Raw genomic sequence first — 22217 nt, 5'->3', positions numbered from 1 at the left:
TCAATTTGATGCTTAAATTCTCATGAAGCTTAGACAGAATCTACAAGTATTTCTAGGCCACTGTCAGTACTGGAATTGTCCTGTCCCGCTCCTCCACATGGCAGAACTTTTAAAGAGGAAGAAAGATCTGAGTTTGAGTGCTAAAGGAACAGTTCTATTACAATTTTTGGTATTTCATCACTTGGAAGTTAATTCTTTCCTTCTATATATATTCTAATGGCTTGACCTTTTTTGCATTGTCAAATGTAGTCTTTTTAGGATTACAGACAATACTCTAATTTCTCCAACCCCCATATCACAACCTTCTTTTCCGGGGCGGGGAGTCATTCCCTGTCTGCTTCCAGTGTGCCTGCCTGTTTGCCTTCTAGATTCTATTTGCTGTAGAAGCAAAAATGGTAAGTCTAAGTGAGACCCAGAGGTCATCAACCCTTGCCTCTGCGCCAGGACACACAAATCACCTAAACCAATCACTAACCTGTTTTTTAAATACCTCCAATCAGAGAGAATCCGCAACTTTCTTTTTGTGATCTGTTGTACTGTGCAAGGGCACACTGTAAACGTCTCTTCCTACCCATGTGTACTCCTATTTGCCTGTTCTATTTTAACCCTCATTTGCATTAACTCTTTCTTACCTTTTTATGAATTTCTAGGCCACTTCTCAGAAGAGGTGGGAGATCAATGTGACTCTGGACACAGCCAGGATGAAAAGGTGAGTCCCTGGGAACTCTGATGCTCTAATCCCAGGCCTCTGGGGTGATGGCATTCATCTCAGGAGGCCTCAAACCCTCTCAAATGCCTTTGAATTCCAAGAGTCTGTTTCTAAACAGGACACTAGAGGGCTCCCGGGGGTTAAAAATAAGTGGAGAAATATTTGAATGAAAACTGCTTCTGGACGGCATTTGTTTTTTTCAGAATTTAAAATTAAAGTTCATTTTTTTTAATATTAAAAAAAAAAAAAACCCTCACGTCTTAAAAGTGGGTTGTCAGCAGTCAGTTAACAAGTATCCGTTTTGTTTTGCGATCAGTAGTTTTCAAGGGAACTTTTAAAGCTGAGCTGAAATATTTGAAATGTGGAACACTCTTGACCATGAAATATGTTCTACTTACATGCCTCAGCCTTTAAAAGTTCTTTGCATTAGAGTCAGAGATTACATTCTTCCTGGAGCCAAGCACGGGGCCAGCTGTGTAAGTAACGTTGCTTACCAGTTCTTCTTTTTAATAATGTGAAAAAAGACAGCTAGAGAGCTTTGGGTTTTCTTTCAGCTGAATTTGGTGGAAAGAAAAGGAATAAAAAGCAGTTAGATGCATGTTTTGTGTTTATGTTTGTGTGTGTATGACCGAATAAATGTAATTACTTCCAAGATACGTGAACATGTATGGCTTTATAGTATAATGACCCTTAATGTAAGATAATGAAATGTATTATGAAGAAAAGATTGTATCATCAGATTAAGAGAATATATTTCTGAATTTGAATGTTAATATTTGGTGCTTCTGCCCAGTTAATTAATGCAAGACTTCTAAAAATAAATAGAAGATAGCTATAGATTTTTAAAACCCTTTGTTGCTTTTCTTAAATCACTTTTTAATTTCAAAGAGAAAAGCCTGAATTTGTCCCATTTTAATGCTTTTCCTTCAGGATCAAATTAAAAGACTCTAGCTACAAGTTATAAAACAGTCTTGGATTTTGGTAGTTTGTTTTCACTAATTGCAACTGAATATCAAATGTATAGATCTATCTTATTTGTTTTTTAACTCCATTTAAAAAATTATTTAGTAGTGACAGTAATGAAAGGAAAGGGTCCCGTTTTTTAAAATTTCCTCTTGTGGAGGAACTGAACGGGAGTTTGAGACTGTGACTCAGTGCACTCTTTCCATTCATTCCCAGGAACTAGTCAGACTTCTCCTTGGGGAGACTGATGGGGGTGTAAAAGGTTTGTTGTGGCCAGGGTCAGAAGCCTTCCCGGCTCCATCACCAACGCCTAACTTCCACCTCGACCCACTGGAGACCACTTAAATACCCGAGCGGAGGCGACAGCTGCGTTCAGAAAACCATGCTTCATGTCAGCACGCACCAACGGCCGAGTTTAAACTCTGTTCAGCATGTGGACGCCGCGGAGAAATGAGCTGCCCGGACAAGCCAGGGCAGCTCATAAACTGGTTCCTCTGCTCCCTGTGCGTCCCGAGGGTGCGGAAACTCTGGAGCAGCCGGCGCCCCAGGACGCGGAGGAACCTCCTGCTGGGCACCGCCTGCGCCATCTACCTGGGCTTCCTGGTCAGTCAGGTGGGGCGCGCCTCTGTCCAGCACGCAAGGCCGGCAGGAAAGGGGCCGCACGAGAGCCGGGCTGCCACCGAGGCCCCCTTCCCTGAGATACCCCTGGATGGCACGCTGGCCCCTCCCGAGTCCCAGGGCAATGGCACCACGCTGCAGCCCAACGTGGTGTACATCACTCTGCGCTCGAAGCGCAGCAAGCCAGCCAACATCCGTGGCACAGTGAAACCGAAGCGCAGGAAAAAGTATGCGGTGGCTTCGAGAGTCCCAGGGCCCGAGGCTTTGGTGGGACCATCCCTTTGGCCTCAGGTAGCTGCAAGGGCAGTGGATTCTGAAGTGCCTGGGCATGTCCCAGGAGGAAACCTGGCCAAGGCTGGGGAGCGACCCTGGAGGTGGATCCAGGGTCCAGGAGCGCGAGGTGGGGGCGCAGATGTGCAGCTGCCCCTGGCCGGGGAGAGCAACATCAGGATCTACAGCGAGAGCGCCCCATCGTGGCTGAGCAAAGAAGACATCGGCCAGATGCGCTTGCTGGCCAACGGCGCTGTGGCGGGTCTCCAGCAGGCCCAGTCCAGGAGCGGAGCACGCCTGCTGGTGCTGGAGGGGTCTACCCAGCCTTCGGTGCCCGCCTGCGGTCCCAGCCCCTGCGGGCTGCTCAAGCAGTCTCTGGACATGAGCGAAGTGTTTGCCTTCCACCTGGACAGGATCCTGGGACTCAACCGGACCCTGCCCTCTGTGAGCAGGAAGTCTGAGTTCATCCAAGGTAACCCTTTCCCAGGCTTCGTTATTTGCAGCTGTCGGGGATTGGGCTTGATTTTCTCTTTGCCTCCCTCTCTTTTTCTAAATGATTTTCTCCACCCACGGTTCCCATTTGGACAGCAGCAGCGGCGTGTCTATCCACGTGGTTGGCATCCTTGATTTTCCCAGCTTTGGGAGGAGGCAAGCTGTCCTCCACAGGCAAGAGAAAGCTCCCACTGCGGTAATCTGAGCTCTCTGTTTCCCTGACCTTGCTTCCCAGAGGTTTATTAAACCTAATTAAAGCCAGTGGCAATTTCAGTGATGAGGAGTGGAAGGTGGGGTGGAAGAAAAGAACTAGCGGACAGTCAGGCACATTATTAAATAGGATACTACTATGGAAGTAAGTAGAATGTTGTGGATGGGAAGTTTTAAAAGTAAGGTGGGGGTGGGGGGTGGGTTATCTTTTTTCTGCAGATGGAATCTTTCTAAGAGGCCCAGAGCCAGATCATGTTAGATTCAACACTTTCATTTCTCACAATGGATTAACTGCTTTCATTTACAAAGCTAATGAGATCAAAAGAGACGATTTGTTCCATAGATACACTAATCAGCTGGTGGTTTCTCCAAATCCATGACTATGGTTTATGGAACCTGAGTGTCCAGATGCCGTCAGGTGATAAACATTTTGTCAAGTCCCAGGGTGTACAGCCAGCTGCTTCGGCTGCAGGTGGCCAGGACTGGTGTGTGGCCATGCTCATGCCACCGAAAGAATTTTCTCTGGTGCCTGAGGCAATTCCAGAGTGTTAGGACAAAGTAAGGTAGGTCCCTTGCTTGTGTTTGAAAGCATAGTGATGCCAGAAGTTGTCACTAGCTCAATCCAGGCTAGTCCAAGAGGCTAAAAAGAACCCGAAAGACATTGTAAGCTCAAAGGCTATTTATTTACTTCCTGTCATCATGTGAGTGTGTGCTAGGTCACTTCAGTGAATGCAAAGTCTGACTCTTTGCAACCTCATGGACCCCATGGAGCCCACCAGGCTCCCCTGTCCATGGGATTCTCCAGGCAAGAATACTGAAGTGGGTTGTCATGCCCTCCTCCAGGGGATCTTCCCAACTCAGGGATCAAACCGGCCTTGCTTATGTCTCCTGTATTGGCAGGAGGGTTCTTTACTACTAGAGTCACCTGGGAAGCCCCCTCCTGTCACCATAAAAGCATTTCAGCCCAGGCCCTGTGGAGTCTGGACTGGAATGCATTAAAGCCTTGGGAGTAGTCAAAAGCCAAACTGCATTTTAATTACTTCAGGAGTGTAATTTAGCCTTAGAATGGGTACTTGTTGAACTACCTGTGATTTGCTTAGAAAGACTGGTCATTCCCTACTCATTCTGGTTCATGGCTAAGTGCTTCAGATTCACGGGTGTGTTTCCATGTCTCAAGTTCAGAGTCTTCACCAGGAGGAGGCCGATGTGAGAAAACTTCTCTAACATTCAAGCAAATGTTGGTAAAAGCTCATTTTTAGCAGGTGCTTGCTATTTGCTAAACACTACACAAATTGAGACATATAGTCCATATACACCTCGATTCCTATGTTTCTCACAACAGTGCTAGCAGGTAGGTGCTATTATTATTTCCACTTAGTAGATGAGAATCAGTTCAGTTCAGTTCAGTTCAGTTGCTCAGTCATATCCGACTCTTTGCGACCCCATGAATCGCAGCACGCCCGGCCTCCCTGTCCATCACCAACTCCTGGAGTTTATCCAAGCTCATGTGCATCTAGTCGGTGATCCCATCCAGCCATCTCATCCTCTGTTGTCCCCTTCTCCTCTTGCCCCTAGTCCCTCCCAGCATCAGGGTCTTTTCCAATGAGTCAACTCTTCACATGAGGTAGCCAAAGTATTGGAGTTTCAGCTTCAGCATCAGTCTTTCCAATGAACACCCAGGACTGATCTCCTTTAGGATGGACTGGTTGGATCTCCTCACAGTCCAAGGGACTCTCAAGAGTCTTCTCCAACACCACAGTTCAAAAGCATCAATTCTTCGGTGCTCAGCTTTCTTCACAGTCCAACTCTCACATCCATACATGACCACAGGAAAAACCATCGATTGACTAGATGGACCTTTGTTGTACTGAGGCTTATTTAGGCAAAGTAATTGGCCTTGTGTTCATGGCTAAGCTAGGTTTTGAGCACAGGCCCAGCAAACTTTTTGACATCAGCTCTTCGCCTTTGGACTTAGGTGGCTGTATCACTTCCTCCAGACAGGAGTTCCTGGAGAAAAGGGAGATCCAGGAGGGCACAGAGACAGCAGGCACACACTGAGGCTATCCTGGGCCAGCAGCACAGAGGGTCTCCTGGGAAGGCTCTCTTGCCATTCATTTCACGTTGACAAGGCCCTTCAGAAGAGGTGATGCATGCTTGAATGTATCCCGAGGAACCATAGTCTGATCTGTCCTTCCAGCTTCCCTGGGAAAATGCTGGATGGAGTTGGGAGAGTGAAGTAGAGTTAGAAGCCTGGGCTCTGGAGCCAGACCGCTTGAGTTTGAATTTACCAGTCATGTGACCCTCCATGAAACAATACCCACCTCATGAGGCTGTTGTTAGTTAATCCATAGAAAACCTTCAGAGTGTGTGTGTGTGTGTGTGTTAGTCACTCAGTTGTGTACGATTGTTTGCGATCCTATGGACTGTAGTCCACCAGACTCCACAGTCCATGGAATTCTCCAGGCAAGAATACTGGAGTGGGATGCCATCTCCTTCTCCAAAACCTTCAGTAAATATTGGCTATGTATATTACTACACTAAGCATGTGAGGTACGAATTTCTTTGAGTAGCCTCAATGAACTCATATAGCCCCCGAGCCTCCTCTATCATCTTATTTGTTTTAATTGAAGTGTAGTTGATTTACAGTGTTGTGATAGCATCGGGTGTACAGCAAAGTGATTCAGTTATACATACACATATATATTCTTTTCAGATTCATTTCCATTATAGTTTATTAAAAGATTTTTAATATACAAAATATACTCTGTGCTATACAGTAGGTCCTTGTTGGTTATCCATTTTATATATAGTAGTGTGTATCTGTTAATCCCAAACTCTTAATTGATGCCCTGCTCTTTGGTAACCATACATTTGTTCTCTATGTCTGTGAATCTATTTCTGTTTTGTAAGTAAGTTCGTTTGTATCATTTTTTTGGTGGTTCCACATCTAAGTGATATCATATATTTGTCTTTCTCTGTCTGTCTGTCTGATTTATTGTACTTAGCATGATAATCTCTTGGTCCATCCATATTGCTGCAAATGGTATTATTTCAGTCTTTTTTATGGTTAAAGAATATTCCACTGTATATATGTGCCACATCTTCTTTATCCATTCCTCTGTTGATGAACATTTAGATTGCTTCCATGTCTTGGCTTTTATACTGCTGCTATGAACACTGGGGTGCATGTGTCTTTTTGAATTAGTTTTCTCTGGGTATATAACATTTCTTTATGTGACAGGACTAGAACTGAAACCGCGATGTCCTTCTTGCTTAGTGAAACTTCTTGCTGCCAGGATACCTCTAAGGTATCTAATTACGTTCTTCAAATATCCAGCATCTTTGCAAATGAAGAAGGCAGTTGCATTCAATTTGAAGGAGGCATTTATAATCCCAGTATAGACTGGTGTTCCCCTCTCCTTTCAGAAGTAAGTGGTTATGGAAAGAAACCAGCAAGATTGCATTGACATGACTCTCTATGTGATGAATTAAATACCAAAGATCGTATTTCAGGTAATACTAGAAATTTCTTTGTTCTTTCTTTGATTCTTTCTCCTAGAATGTAGTTATTGAGAGTCATAAAATCAGGCCAATTTCCTCAGGAGGCTAGGACCTAATTTAGATATGGTTATGAGCACTCTGCACAATATGATTCTATTCATGGAGATATTGTACTGATGTAAAGAACATATATAGGTCAGTTCTGGTCATGGTAGGGGATACACAGTCTTAGGTTCCTGGTACTACCTCTAGCCTTTTCCTGACTTGTGTCTTTCTCCCTTTGATTTCCACAGATATGTGTATCTTCCCTCTAGGGTCCTCCTAAGCCTTTTTTGGTCCAAGCTTAGCTTTATTTGAGCCTCCGCATCTACCTAAAGTGATGATAGATCTCATCTAGGTACCCAGCATCTGCTTCTGGCTCATTCTGTGTCACTGCTTTGTAACTACAATTGCCTGTTGACCATTTCTTCCATCCCGCTAGGCTTTAGGTCTGTGAAGGCAGAGATATCTCCCGTCTTGCTCATCACTGTGTTTCTGGATCCCAGTGGAGAGTCTGGCACATAGTAGGTGCTCAGCAAATATTTTTGAATAAATGTAAGAATGCATTTTTGGACTGTTCCACTGATTCTAAACAGTAAATCTATATTTGCTTCAGGCTTTCAAAACTCAGGACAACTGCTACCATTTCTTTGTCCTAAATCCAGGCTGGTCTTTCTTCTGCAGTATCTTATAAATAGCTCATTGAAAAGGGTAATGAAAAATGTCCTTGGCAGCCTCTGAATTATGCAAATAATAAGGTTTATGGAGCTTATTCTTTTAAGACCATCAATATAATATGGTCTGCAGCCTCATGTGCCCAGTCACTTAGTTGTATCCAACTCTTTGCAACCCCATGGACTGTAACCTGCCAGGCTCCTCTGTCCATGGCATTTTCCAGGCAAGAATATTGGAGTGGGTTGCCATTTTCTCCTCCAGGGTATCTTCCCAACCCAGAGATCGAACCAATGTCTCCTGCATCTCCTCTTTTGGCAAGCGGACTCTTTACTACTGAGTCACCTGGGAAAACCCCATACCGAAATGTATGTGGCCTCATACCATAATGTATGGTGGCCTCATACCATAATGTACGGTGGCCTCATACCACTGAGCCACCTGGGAAGCAACCTCATACTGTAATGTAATTTGATAATGAGTTTTCTGCAGGAGGAACAGTGGAACTCAGGTATGTATTTTTCTGATGATCTGGCTTGGTCTGGGAGTAAAGCTTTTAATATCTGGGAGAGTGGTTAGGGAGACAGTCCTGTAAGTAATCTGCTCTAAGTGTTGTTTTTCTTCTCTGACTTTTGATGAATGTTTGTGAAAATGAATTTATGCTTGGTAACAAGAACATGGCTAGTCTGTCTTGTGTGGTGAATACAGATATTTTGCTTATCTCAGTTAATCTTTCAAAGAAACCTATGCAGGAGACACTCTCTTACTTCAATTTTGAGAAGCAAGATAAGAAGAAAGCAGCTCAAGGTCATACAATGAGTTTATTTTCCAGGAAGAATTCAAGCACTTGTCTTGTAACTTCCTGTTTATCATCTGCTTTCCTCACCAAATCATTTCAGGGGCCTTAATTAAGTGTGTCTTCTTTCCCCATCACCACAACCTATTCATGTACTCGTTAGTCAGTTATCTAACACAACTAGATGCTGATGCCCAAATATGGGCTATTTTATTTCTTAAGGAGACAACACTGTAACCATAGCAAGAATAATATTGAATGTCACTACATACCAGGCACAGTGGTAAGTACCATGCGCCTATTATCTCATTAAATCCTCCTAAACTTTTATGACAGGTACTCTATGAGACATTTTGTGGACGTGGAAGGAGAGGCCTAGAGTAGTTAAATACCTTTTCTCAAAGTCATATAAATTACCCTGATGTAAAAAGGGTCCATAAGATGCAAAGGGAGATGTAAAAGAGCATCAGAGGCTGTGATTGAATGATGTGCCTGTCGCAGCCCCTCAGATGAAGCTTTTTGCCCATTCAGTCCGAAGACAAAAGGTCCCAGTGATAAAGCTCCAGGTATTTCTTTATTTGTTGTTTGTAAAACTGACAGAAGTGATCCTGTCATCCCAGAGCCACTAGCTAAGGTTCATCTGGGGCAGGTTCTTGGTTGTACAACTTGATGAATTCTAGATGTCTCTCCTTGAATCCCAAAATATATATATGTGAAATTAGCAGGTATACTGGCCCTGAATGGTGTACTGAACTATTTTCTGACAGGTGTCACTCTAAATATATTCTAGAAAATAAGAAGGGTGTACTTGGGGAAGCGTAAGGTTGTAATTAGGTAGGGATGGTCAGGAGGGGACCATCCTACAAAGTCTAGCCATGATCACTGGGCCAGAGTCCCATCCTATGATACCTGTGTGGGAAATACAAAACTGAATTGAAAGATAGCATCAAAAGCTTTGTAAAAAAAAAATCCATGTTTGCAATAATGAAATATTTTTTTAGTTGTGAGTCTATAAAGAATCTAGTGTTATGTATCACAGAACATCTATACTGCATTTGATATCATTTAACTGTTGCATTACTTAACAATTCCACACAGCAGAGAATCCTGAGACTTGGTAAGGGTACATAGCTAGTGAGCGGTGGAAGTGGAATTTGTACCCAGATCTGTCGGATACTAAGGTCTCCCATGTTGCTTCTCTTACCCACAATACTGCTCAAACATAACTTGTTATAATCATGAGATAGTGACAGTAATGTGCAAATTTTAACCTGGTGATTTCTGACTTATCATTATGCCAACCTTTCTATTTAACCTATTTTTTTCAACTCAACCGTTTAATATAGATACTAATTTTCACTCAAGGGAAGTATGACCATACTACTTTAAACACGGCTACAAGGGTTATTGTGGTTTAAATACAAGCCAATGCCTCCTAGATCTTCTTGTTTTACCATAGACAATTACTTGTATGTAAATATGACTGAACACATTAGTAAGTTTTCTGCCAAACTGTCCTTGGGAAAGTCATCAATCATGACAGAGGTCACCAGATACTGTGTGGTGTTGATACATTTAGATAAGTTTTTAATAAAATATTTCAAATATGTATCTAAGGCAAGACAAAGCAGATTATGTTCATGTAAAGAGCAGAGGAACCCAGCAGCCCCTGTGGTCCTCCACTTAGCAGCTTGGCCAACCTTTGTGGCAGTCTGCCCAGCTACGCAAATGAATCCCAAGGGCTACCATTTTGGTAGCATTTAAGCATCCTACTATTTTTCATGCCTAGCATGGAAGATGCATTATGTTTGCTTTATTTTTAGGATGCTGCTTTATTGCCACAGAGATGTCAGACTGAATTAAGGTAGTTCCAGGAATTGCGTGTGTCAAGGCTGCTTGGATGACAAACTGCAAGCACCCCACCAACTTCCATTTAAATTCATTGTAAATCCCAAGTTGCTCACTGTTCTCCGCCTTGTACTGCCTCATTTTATCATAAAGCAGGAGAAATACGCTGTGTATTTTTCACTCTCCTCTCGAGTCCATGTGAGCAGTGCTGTGAGTTGCTGTCTGGCAGTGCGACTGCCAGGGCAGGGAGATCGCCGCTGCACAATTCATGTTGTCTCAAGCTCTCAGGTAAGGACAGAGGTGTTTTTCAGGGAATTATAAGAATCACCCAGATGCCCATACAACTTGGAAACACCCTGACTTCAAAATCCTAGACATCTTGGACACGGGGTGCAAACTTTCTTAAAATATTAACTCAAGAGTATAGGAATCATGTCTTATTTTTGAGGAGCTGGAAGGAAAACATGTTGTGTTCTTTATCAGAAAAGCCTTAAGGGTTTTATTTCTTTAGCAATCGAAGGGAGTTGGTCAGCTTCACACACAGGTTTACTGAGCATGGGCTCCAAGCAGCGCTGGGCTCTGCTGTTTTCTTGTTTGCTCATTACATACTTTCATTGGCCAAGTAAGGAAACCTGGGAGCCTTCTCTGCTGTTCCTTTGGAAGGCACCCCTGGATCTCCCACGAAGCTGGGATAGAAGGGTCAGTGGCTAATAGTTGCCACAGTCCTCACAGCCTGAAAATGGCATGTTCCTCAGTTCCATGCAGTCTGTTTCCTTCTCCAGCATCACATTATCCTTTTTTCTTTTAAGAAATATTTATTGAGCACCTGCTATGTGCCAGCCATTCTTCACTGGAGGCTACATCAGTGGGCAGAACAGTTAAGAACCCCTGTCCCCATGGAGCTGACAGTGTTGGACCACGTGACAGCTCATAGCCTGGAGGGGTTCTTTATATGACCCCTGCTTTCAAGATTCAGTCAGCTTGAGCCTGAGCCCACGGTCATGACCTTTCTTTTGGGACTGAATCTGTTGCTGTCTCTAGGTGGGTTAAGGACTACATAGGTGCTGACCTCAGTTAACGGGCAAATATTGACATTTCAGTTGAGTGTGGTTGTAATTTGTAGCATGTACTTTCTGTTTGTGACTCTAAACATGAGGAAGAAGCTGTAGAGTTTTAAATTCAAATAGCTTTGCAATTCACAGAGTGGACTGGCATATCTGTTTGCTAGGGCTGATACCACAAAATACCACAGACTGGATGGCTTAAACCTTTATTTCTCACAGTTCTGGAGGCTGGAAGTTCCAGGTCAAGGTGTCGGCTGGTTTGGTTTCTTTGAGGCCTCTTCCTTGGCTTGTAGACAGCCACCTTCTCACTGCGTCCTCCTATGAGCTTAACTGTGTGATCCTGGGCCCCTTGCATTCCCTCACTGGGTCCAAATCTCTTTTATTTAGAAAAAATTAAAATTTTTCAAAAAAGTTTTTTTAGGATTCTTTTTTTATGTGCACAGTTTTTTTTTTTTTTTTAAGTCTTTAAGTTTGTTACACTATTGCTTCTGTTTTATGTTTTGGTTTTTTGGCCAAGAGGCATGTGGGTCTTAGCTCTCTGAGCAGGGATTGAAGCTGCATCCCCTGCATTGGAAGGAGAGGCCTTAGCCACTGGACCATCAGTGAAAGTGAAAGTCGCTTAGTCATGTCCGACTCTTTGTGACGCCATGGACTATAGTCCATGGAATTCTCCAAGCAGGCCAGAATACTGGAGTGGGTAGCCTTTCCCTTCTCCAGAGGATCTTCCCAACTCAGGAATCGAACATTTCTCCCGCATTTCAGGCGAAATGTTTACCAGCTGAACCACTAGGGAAGTCCCCAAATCTCTTCTTCTAAGGACATGAGTTATACTGCATTGCTGCTGCTGCTGCTGCTAAATCACTTCAGTCGTGTCCAACTCTGTGTGACCCCATAGATGGCAGCCCACAAGGCTCCCCCGTCCCTAGGATTCTCCAGGCAAGAACACTGGAGTGGGTTGCCATTTCCTTCTCCAATGCATGAAAGTGAAAAGTGAAAGTGAAGTCACTCTGTTGTGTCTGACTCTTAGGGACCCCATGGACTGCAGCCCACCAAGCTCCGTCCATGGGATTTTCCAGGCAAGAGTACTACGTTAGGACCACTCTTAATTGCCTCTTTCTCCAAATGCAGTCACCTTCTGAGGATCTGGGGTTGGGACTTCATCGTGTGAATTTTGGAGGAACACAGTTCAGCTCATAATGACTGGCAGTCTAGACTCCCTGAATTTGAAGCCGTGTTCTACCACCTGAGAATTGTGTGGTCTGGGAGGAATGACTTAATCTTTTTCTGCCTTATTTTTTCAAGAGTATCATGATATTGGTAATGGTACTAACCTCATGGAGGTGTGAGCATTGAGTGAGCTGATGTGGATAAAATATATATAACAGCGCCACCCCTCTCAAAAGGACACTCAGTGATTGCTATCTGTTATTTTCATTTGGTTTCTAAGCTAATTCAGCTCTTCGTGATAATGTCTCCTTAGATTTTCTTAGTTTGTTTCTCGAAATTGATGTTTACGTGAACTAAGTAAACAGGCACTTCATGTTCTCATTTAATGAAAGTGCTTGGGTGGATGGTGGATGATCCCAGTCTTTCCTGTTTGTGGAGTGCAAGGCACTTTACGTTCATCTCACCAAATTGTATGGCAGCCACACACACCAGTTAGTCTTGAACAGGTTTCCTGTGGGGAAAACGAGGCTCAGAGAGTAAATGTGTCCTCCAAAGGCTGGCAGGTCGTGTGCAGTGGGGCTGGGACCCAGCCTCATCCTCATCACTGTATGAGTCTTCACCATTACCCTCTCGCCTTAATGGATTCTCAGCGGGTGGGGCTGGGCCTTCCCAGGTAATCAGCGTCCACATCAGAACCTGCTACCTCCATGGCCTTTTGGTATGATTCCTGAATGGAGCCAGGATGCCTTAACTGTCCCCTTCTCAAGACACTGATTTTGGGTCACAAGGAGTGAGGCAATGTGTCTGCACCACTCCTGTGTTTATCATTCCCAGTCTCAGAGAATTATGGAGATGTGGGGCTGGGTGGTAGAATGAGGGCCTGGAACTCCTGGATGCCCCCACTTCTACTTCTCAGGGCCTCTAAGTCTTTTTGATCCATTTATACTGTTGTTGTTCAGTTGCTCAGTCATGTCCAATTCTTTGCGACCCCATGGACTGCAGCACACCAGGCTTCCCTGTCCTGCACCATCTCCCAGAGTTTGCTCAAACTCATGTCTATTGAGTTGGTAATGCCATCCAACCATCTCATCCTCTGTAGTCCCCTTCTCCTCCCGCCCTCAATCTTTCCCAGCATCAGGGTTTTTCCAATAAGTCAGCTCTTCACATCAGGTGGCCAAAAGTATTGGAGCTTCAGCATCAGCATCAGTCCTTCCAATGAATACTCAGGACTGATTTCCTTTAAGATGAACTGGTTTGATCTCCTTGCAGGCCAAGGGACTCTCAAGAGTCTTCTCCAACACCACAGTTCAAAAGCATCAATTCTTCAGCACTCAGCTTTCTTTATGGTCTGACTCTCACATCCATACATGACTGCTGGAAAAACCAAAGCTTTGACTATACAGACTTTGGTGGCAGAGTAATGTCTCTGCTTCTTAATACGCTGTCTAGGTGTGTCATAGCTTTTCTTCCAAGGAGCAAGCCTCTTTTAATTTCATGGCTGCAATCACCACCTGCAGTGATTTGGAGCCCAAGAAAATAAAGTCTGTCACTGTTTCATTGTTTCCCCGTCTATTTGTCATGAAATGATGGGACCAGATGCCATGATCTTTGTTTTAATATTGAATTTTAAGCCAGCTTTTTCACTTTCCTCTTCCACCTTAAAGAGGCTCTTTAGTTCCTCTTTACTTTCTGGGTACAGTGAAATCACCACTTACTAGGAGGTCACATCAACCAAGTGTTTATTCAGGGGCCATGGACTATTGCTTAGAACCTACAGTCTAGATTTGGAAAGTGGGGGATTCTGAAAAATTCACTCATTTATTCATCAGCATATTTGAATACTTGGTCTAGACGTTATGTCAGGAGCTGGAGAAACAAAGATGATTGGTGATGACTCCCTGTTCTCAAGAGCTCCCAGCTTGGAAGGCGGGAGGTGGCTAAGCAAACCTATCCTACAAGAGTGGTCAGGTAAAGACCTCAATGGAGATATTTTTTGAGGCACAGAGAGGGATGTGTATTTAGGGGGATTGTTAGGGGTATTGCAAAAAGATGTAGAAGCAGTAATGTCAAACTGTGGATGAAGTGAGAGATGGGTGGGTGTAGAAATATGGAGAGAGCATGTGCCTGGAAAACAGTTCTGGGAAAAGGAGATTAGCGGTTGGAGGGGGAGAGTGGAGAATGATTGGGTTTGTGTCATGGAAAGACATGGACTTCATCCCACAGACCATGGAGAATCATTGACAGGTCTGAAGAAGAAGGGTGATGTGATGGGCTTTGGACTGCAGGAAGCTTACTCCAGTCAAGAGTTCATGGCTTCTTCATCTACATTAGCAAACACTAAATGGCCCAGGACTGCATCACCCAGATGTGATGAACACTTTATTGGCAAAATGTGATTGTTTGTGGAGCCTGGCAGTGATCCCATCCTCACGATCCTCTGAAGCTGAGGTTGGTTCCTGTTTTTCAAAGTGGAATATTGAGGCAGGAAGAATCTGGAAGTTTCTATTTTCATAGCGGAAGTCCTGGGCAGACCTCGAAAGCAGAAGTTCCTGTCCATGAGTCAAAGCTTCGGAACAAAGAAGGACACTTTTTAAAGTGGAACTGATGGTTTGGATTGTTTGAGTCGTCTGTGGTGGAGGAAGTCACAAGTGCTTCACGCTTAGCTAATGCTTGAGGAAATGTGGAGATTATTTAGACTCAGTTCCACCTCAAGAAAACTAGTGAAACAGAACAGTAACTAAATGCATTTATTTTTTTGTTGCAAGAACTAAATCATCCAGAAATCAGATTCCTAAAACAAGACCTTGTATTCAGGGCTCGATTGTCTGCACAGATTCTTAACATATAAAATATATGGAATTCTGCCCCTCTGTTGCTTTCCCCTTTTAAAATCATAAAAACCTAATATAAATTGGTTCTTCCTAATATGTGACAGTGCTGTATTTCAGTGTCTGTCTGGACCTCTCACCACCCTGCCAGACAGGTTTGGAAGATGGTCTTTTTACCTCTTGGGGTGCTCAGTGCCTCAGTCAGGGTGGCTGGAGGACTGGGCTCCAGTCTTATGGAGACCAGAGATACTGTCAAGAGTAGAACCCTGGGACTTACCTGGTGGTCCTGTGGCTAAGACTGCATTCCCAATGTAGGGGACCCAGGTTCTACCCCTGGTCAGGGAACTGGATCCCACATGCCACAATTAATGATCTTGCATGGTACAATGAAGACCCAACAGAGCCAAAAAAAAAAAAAAAAGGGGGGGGGAAGGGTACAATCAATACTTGTGACTTCTTTCTCAACCCCACCCACATGCTCAGCTCTTCTTCAGAGAAGGTTCTTCTTATCAATGGCTATAGCCCAATTCCAGAGCCCAGCAGTTTTTTGTTTTACTTGTCTTTGCACTGAGAGCTCAGCCTTTATTTTAGTCCTTCATTCACTCCCTTTAGAACATTCTTCAACTGGCAGACACATAACCTGATCATCATTACACATGTATTTGTCTGATTCTGCAGAATTCCTAGCTACAGCATGGGTCTTGCCTGGACTGGGATCTGGTGGGTCCTCCATTTTTGGTATGCTTCACTCTGAACTCTTTCTATCCAAAACACAGGGACAAAATGGGTCAAGAAATTAAGGGGTAATGGTAAATACATGCTTTTGGAATAAGAGGATGTTTAAAAACCTGAGTATCTTATTCTCTGTCCCTACCCTCTCCCGCAAGGCCATCAGAATCTTGCATTCTTATTTACCTTCTCTCACATTAACTAACTTGTCCATGTTCATCAACACTAAGCCAAGAGGTCCTACCTGCTTTTTTTCACTTCTGTCTAATACTTTTAAACACCAGAACCCTACTGTGAAAGGCACTGTAGAAAAATAGGGCAGATCATTCATTAATAACCAGACATCTGCTACCCTCTCACGGGAGGTACACCCCTTCAACACCTGCTTTTAGCAGATTAGAGGTTTGCAATGTTCAAATTTTCCTTCAATGCATCAGACAGTTGCATTGGAACTGGACACAGTTTGTTTCCCGTAACAAAGATGAGCCTCAAGTTTTGGCTGGTCTTTGTTTTCTTTAATGGATTTTGGAGTTATTTTTAATGAAAGGCTCTGAGCTGAACTGTCACTTTCCTTTTTGTCTTGTTTACAAGAAGTCTTGGAACTTGGCCCATGTGATTAAAAAAAAGGCTTCTGATTTCAGAGCTCAGGATGTTTTATTTATTTTTGCCCAGTGATAGATGCAGACTGACAACTCCCCCTATAGTTCAACAAGACCCATCACTGATTGAAGGTGAAGGGCACTTAGTAAACTAGGGTAGAGGAGGCTGTGTATAGCATTCATTCTTCGTGGATTTTCACATTCATCTTCTCAAAAGAATGTCTTCTTTGTACTTTTGAATAAAGAACAAACTTGGGAGAACATAAAAATTCTGGGGATCTATTCAGATTTTGGAAAAAATATTAGTTTTATACTGGCAAGTCTCATTTTTTTAAAAGACAGCTGTATAACCTTTAGTTTACATGAGCACCCACATATCTTTTAAAACCCACTGCCTCCCCACTCTGACAGTTAGAATTTTATTTCTTCACTGTAAAATTTCTCTGGACAGCACAGTGCTGCATCATTTTGACAAACCCGAATGTGAAGAGATGAATGCAGCTCATCTCTGAGGCACTTCAGGTAAGTTACTTTAACCCATTTCCTGCTTTCAGAGACTATTTTTCTGTCATGCCTTCAGATCTATCAAAGTTCATTTAATGCTGTTATCAGCCATATTTTATACAAAGTGGAGTTCTCCTCGCAGTAGCTGCTCACAGTTCTGAGCTCTGGAGCCATCCTGGCAGCTGTCAGTACCTCAAGGGAGGGCAATGTGCACAAATACTCTGCAAGACCTGTTTGTTGGGAGGAAGAGCGGGTGGCCTACCAACTCTGAGAACTGGCGCTGGCCCTGCTTTCTGGAAGCCCCTTTCCCGTGGTGACTGATGTCAGGCAGGGCAGGATAGAACCTCTTTCTGTGACAGTCAGAATATTTGCTAACGGGAGATGGATGTGGAGGAAAACAGTCGATACTAACAGAAAACCAATTATTCCTATCTACTGAAAGCTCCCTGTGGCCGTTTGAGAACAATTTTTAAAATGATTTAATAGAAAATGTATCGTTCAAAAAATTTTAAGGTTTAAAAGGAAGAAAATGGTAAATGAAATGTAATATACTCATAGACTGAAATGGTAATAGTTGATTCACTACAGTCTGTGGGTGAGAGATAGCCCACAGCCCATTTTTGTGTTTTGTGAGCTACTAATGGTTTCTACAATTTTTTAAATGGTTGAAAAAATATCATCATAATAATATTACTATGACCCTTACAAATATATACAACGTATACTCAGTGTCTGTAATAAAGTTTTATTGGCACTTAGTCACCACCCTTTGTGTGTGTATTGTTGCCACTGCTTTTGTATCGCAATGGAGTTGAGTGCCTGCTAATGGACATTGTATGGCCCTCAGTCACCATCTGACCACAGGGCTAGATATCACAGTTAAAGTGATAATGCTTAAGAATATTTAATTGTAAGAGACATGTTTGCAAAATAACATTTAGTGGAACAGTTCTGACAAACTATATATGTAAGATGATTCCAAATGTCTCTGATCCTTTATAATTTTTGCATCTTTCCCTTGGTGGAAATGTAAGTTCTATGAAAGCCAAACAGCCACAAAAAAAAAAAAAAACAAACACCAAAACAAACAAAAACCAAACAACTGAAAACCTGACATGTATGCATGTGTGTATGTATGTATGTATGCTTTAGGCCTAGAGCAACACTTGAGATATAGTAGATGCTCAATAAACAAATAAGGGCTAAGGGAAGGCTGATGAATTATGTGATTTTATAATGCATGCATGGTCAAAGCAAAACCTTTCTAGGATATGCATATATGTGAGGCACCATGCTGAGAACTTTAAATGCATGATCCCATTAATCCTAATGCAGTTAGTTTTGGAAGGTACAGTATTGCCTACATTTTACAGAGGATGAAAGCGAGGTTTGAAGACATTATATAACTTGTTTTACATCACAGATCTAAGAAGTAATGTGACCAGAATTCAGAAAGTCTCTTGGGTTCCAGAGTCTGAACTCTAACCACAAGCTGTACTCCTTAAATTTCTAAAAACAATTTTTTCAGGTGTGAAAGAAAGACATGGGAAAATATCTGATGTAAATACACAAATAATAGGACCAGTTACTAGGATAGGAGATTGTAGATGAGTGTTGTTTTCTAAGGCTGTATATATATATATTTCTTTGTATTATAGTTGATGAGAATATTTTATTAGTTTCATGTGGAGCATAGTGAGTCAATGTTTCTGTAGTTTTATACTCCGTTTGAAGTTGTTAAAAATCATGGTTATATTTTCTTGTCCTGTATAATATATCTTTGTTTTTTCTTTGTTTTTATGCATAGTAGTTTGTGACTCTTAATCCCCTACCCCTGTCTTGCCCCTCCTACTTCCCTTCCTCCACTGGTAACTACTGATTTGTCCTCTATGTCTGTGAATCCGTTTCGGTCTTATTACATAATTTGATTTGCTTTATTTTTTAAATTCCACAAGTATGTGATAACTTAGAGTATTTGTCTTTCTCTGTCTGACTTATTTCACTAAGCATCATACTCTTCAGGTCCATCCATGTTGTTGCAAATGGCAGAATTTCATTCATTTTTATTACCAGGTAGTATTCACTGAATGTGTACACACACACACACACACATCCCACATCTTTGTTGCCCATTCTTTTGTTGATGGACACGTAGGTTGTTTATGTATCTTAGCAATTGTAAACAGTGCTGCTGCAAAGATTGGGGAACATGTACCTTTTAAAGTTAGTATTTTTGTTTTCTACAGATATATGCCCAGCATTGTAATTGCTGGATCATATGGTAGCTCTATATTTAGTTTTTTGAGGAACCTTCATATTGTTTTCCACAGTGGCTGCACCAATTTGCCTTGCTAGTAACAGTCAGTGTAGGAGGGTTCCCTTTCCTCTACACTCTCTCCAGCTTTTGTTATTTGTGTTCTTTTTTGTTATTGGAGGATAATTGCCTGGGAAATCCATGGACAGAGGATCCCAGTGGGCTACAATCCATGGGGTCCCAAAGAGCTGGACATGATTTAGTGACTAAACAAAAACAAAAAATCTTTGAAAGCTATGCTGTGTCCCTTACACGTGTTTGGTTACACTGGTTTATTCGTGTCCCCCACTACATGATGGACTGCTCCTGTTGTTATTGTTGTTCAGCTACTAAGTCATGTCTGACTCTTTGCTATCCCATGGACTGATGCACGCCAGGCTCATCTGTCCTCCATTGTCTCCCAGAGTTTGCTCGAATTCATGTCCATTTAGTTGGTGATGCTTTCAAACGATCTCATCCTCTGCCACGGCCTTCTCCTTTTGCCTTCAATCTTTCCTAGCACCAGGGTCTCTTCCAATGAGTTGGCTCTTCGCATCAGGTAGCCAAAGTATTGGAGCTTCAGTCCTTCCAGTGAATGCTCAGCGTTGATTTCCTTTAGGATTGACTGCTTCTACCTGAAATTTTTTATTATTATTTTTAAAATTGGCATAGTATTTGGAGCATATACATTTAACATTATATTTATCTAGCATCTAAGAAGATAATTAGGTCCCAGTAGCACCAAATCATTTAGTACAGTAAAGGAAATAAAAAGGAGTGAGATAACAATTAAGTTCTTTAGTTATGGTTCCTCTTTCTTTATTTTTTTTTTAATTGTACATCAGTGACTGTGACCTGTTTTCCACAGTCTAAAGGACTTTCTACATGCCCTGGCCTAAATTGTAAGGCTAAAAGGAGAAAGATTTTTCTTTTGAACAGAAGTGGAATGTAGGTGCTTAGAATGATTAAGTGAATGTTATTAATATTATTGAGGTCCCTGGAATGCCAAATTGAAGAGTGGTTAGAAGAGTGACTGTCCTTACATTAAAGACCAGAGATAAGAACTCTACAGAAGGCAAACAAGCAGGGTGGGAAAATAAGTCTTTAACAAAAACAAACTCAGTTAGAGACTGAGAACCTCTCAGGTTATTTGAAAAAGCTTTAAAAATCCCTGTGATGTGTCTTGACATTCCAACCATAGTTTCAGAGGCTTCTATTGTTCAGGCTTGTTAAGAATGAGTTAAATGTGATTTTGCACATCCTTGTGACTTCTTTTCTTTTCTTTTTTTCAAGAGATCATTCTGATTTTTAAGTTACAAGCAAAGCTGCTCATCATCCTCTTTGAGTGACTTTATTTGACAGACATTGAGGCTTGAGAGAGATACTTTTGGTTTTAAGCCTGCAGTATCATTTAATGTACAGTTTAGCAGTGAAATTTCTAAACTATCAAAAACATTCGAGTGGCATTTTCTTTGAAATATATTCTGTGCACTGGAAATTGAAAAAGGTATTTGCTTAAATGTACTTCATGCGGTTTTATGTGAATAAATGATCATTTACCAGCAGTGCCGTTGTTCTATCAGAAAAGAAAAAAAAAACAAAAAAACCAAAACACCTCTAAACCTCTTACTTCCTTTCTCTTTCTTTGGAGATTATAGTGACTAGTGTGAAACATACAATTTCACTTTTAAATTTGCAACTTCTAAAAATTCTTTTTCTTCCTAACATCATACTGTGGCCTCAGAAAATCAGACAGTTGTTATTACAAATAGAGTGCAGCTCCACTCAGACACTGAATAGACAATTATAAATGTCTGGATTCTTTCCTTTTTCATGGTGGCTGCTTTTAGATGTGGAATAAAACCACATTAACCAGAGGGCGTTGTTATTGGTGGTTACAGGCCTATTCCTGCCACATCTATAAAGTATCTTTTTTTAAAATCCTTTTCTTTCCTTGTCTAATAGTAACTTTCCATCGTATAAGACTGTTATCAGGAAGCATCATAAAGGTATATGAATATTAAATTATTCAGAAGACAAAGGGACCATAAATGTCATCTAATCCAATTCTAGCACATGACAGGTGAGAGTGTAAAGCTGTGAAAGAGTGAATGACATCCAAGGGCACTCACAGAGTCAGTAACTTGCTAACTGTTTTTTTCTTCTTCTTTTTTTTTTTTTTTTGCTTTTATAGATGGCCGCCCTTGTCCTTTCATCCTCTGGGATCCATCTTTGTCTCCAACAAATAATGAGACCCACTCTTCTGTTAAGCTCACTTGGGGAACTTATCAGCAGTTGCTGAAACAGAAGTGCTGGCAGAATGGTCGAGTACCCAAGCCTGAATGGGGCTGTACTGAAATACATCACCACGAGTGGTCTAAGATGGCCCTCTTTGATTTTTTGTTACAGGTAAGTTTTTTTTTAATCAAGTCAGTAGTTACTTGAGACTAACTCTGAGTTATGGAAGTCTGCAGTTAGGAAGTTTCTGCACCTTTTGGGTTTTTATGAAAGTGTAGTTTAAATTCTATAATGTTGTATTTGGCAAGCCTGGTACAACGTCATAAGACATTATATCTTTTTGCAAATGTTCAGAAATGTCCCTCAGCCCTTTTATTAATTTCTGAATAGGTTATTCTTCAGTACATTGCTACTAGAATCATCATATCTATCATAGATACAATTTATTATGATAACCCATCAGTGGCTTTTCAAGGTAGGTAGTCTTACAGCACTTGGAAGGTAAGTAAACGGAAGTTTGGTGAGGTTAAGTAACTCACCCAAGTTGTCACAACTGCTCAAAACGGGGCTGGAATCCTGGGATCTTGTGATAGTAGAAGTTTGGCTTTTTGTCTATTTTTCCACACTGTTTCAGTGGTCCCTTGGTCACTTTTCTTCCAGTCACCATTTCCTGTTCT

At 42.0% G+C, this 22217-nt stretch overlaps 1 protein-coding gene across 3 annotated transcripts in view; it reads left to right on the top strand.

Moving 5' to 3' along the window:
- The first annotated feature begins 560 nt into the window (after window positions 1–560).
- GASK1B (golgi associated kinase 1B) overlaps window positions 561–22217 on the top strand; it is a 72115-nt gene continuing 50458 nt past the window's right edge. The window contains exons 1-3 of one of the 3 annotated variants that reach the window (XM_025267969.3): window positions 561–709; window positions 1889–3032; window positions 21497–21711. In XM_025267969.3, coding sequence (XP_025123754.3) covers window positions 2123–3032; window positions 21497–21711 — 1125 coding nt within the window. In that variant the 5' untranslated portion in view covers window positions 561–709; window positions 1889–2122. Of the gene's footprint in view, window positions 710–973; window positions 1186–1888; window positions 3033–21496; window positions 21712–22217 lie in introns of those variants that run through there. The other 2 variants (XM_006074047.4, XM_006074045.4) reach the window with 2 other exon arrangements.

This window comes from Bubalus bubalis, chromosome 17, assembly GCF_019923935.1.
Source record: "Bubalus bubalis isolate 160015118507 breed Murrah chromosome 17, NDDB_SH_1, whole genome shotgun sequence".
NCBI classification, from domain to species: domain Eukaryota; kingdom Metazoa; phylum Chordata; class Mammalia; order Artiodactyla; family Bovidae; genus Bubalus; species Bubalus bubalis.
Note: the sequence above shows the minus strand (reverse complement) of the source record. Positions and strands in the feature narration are given on the sequence as shown.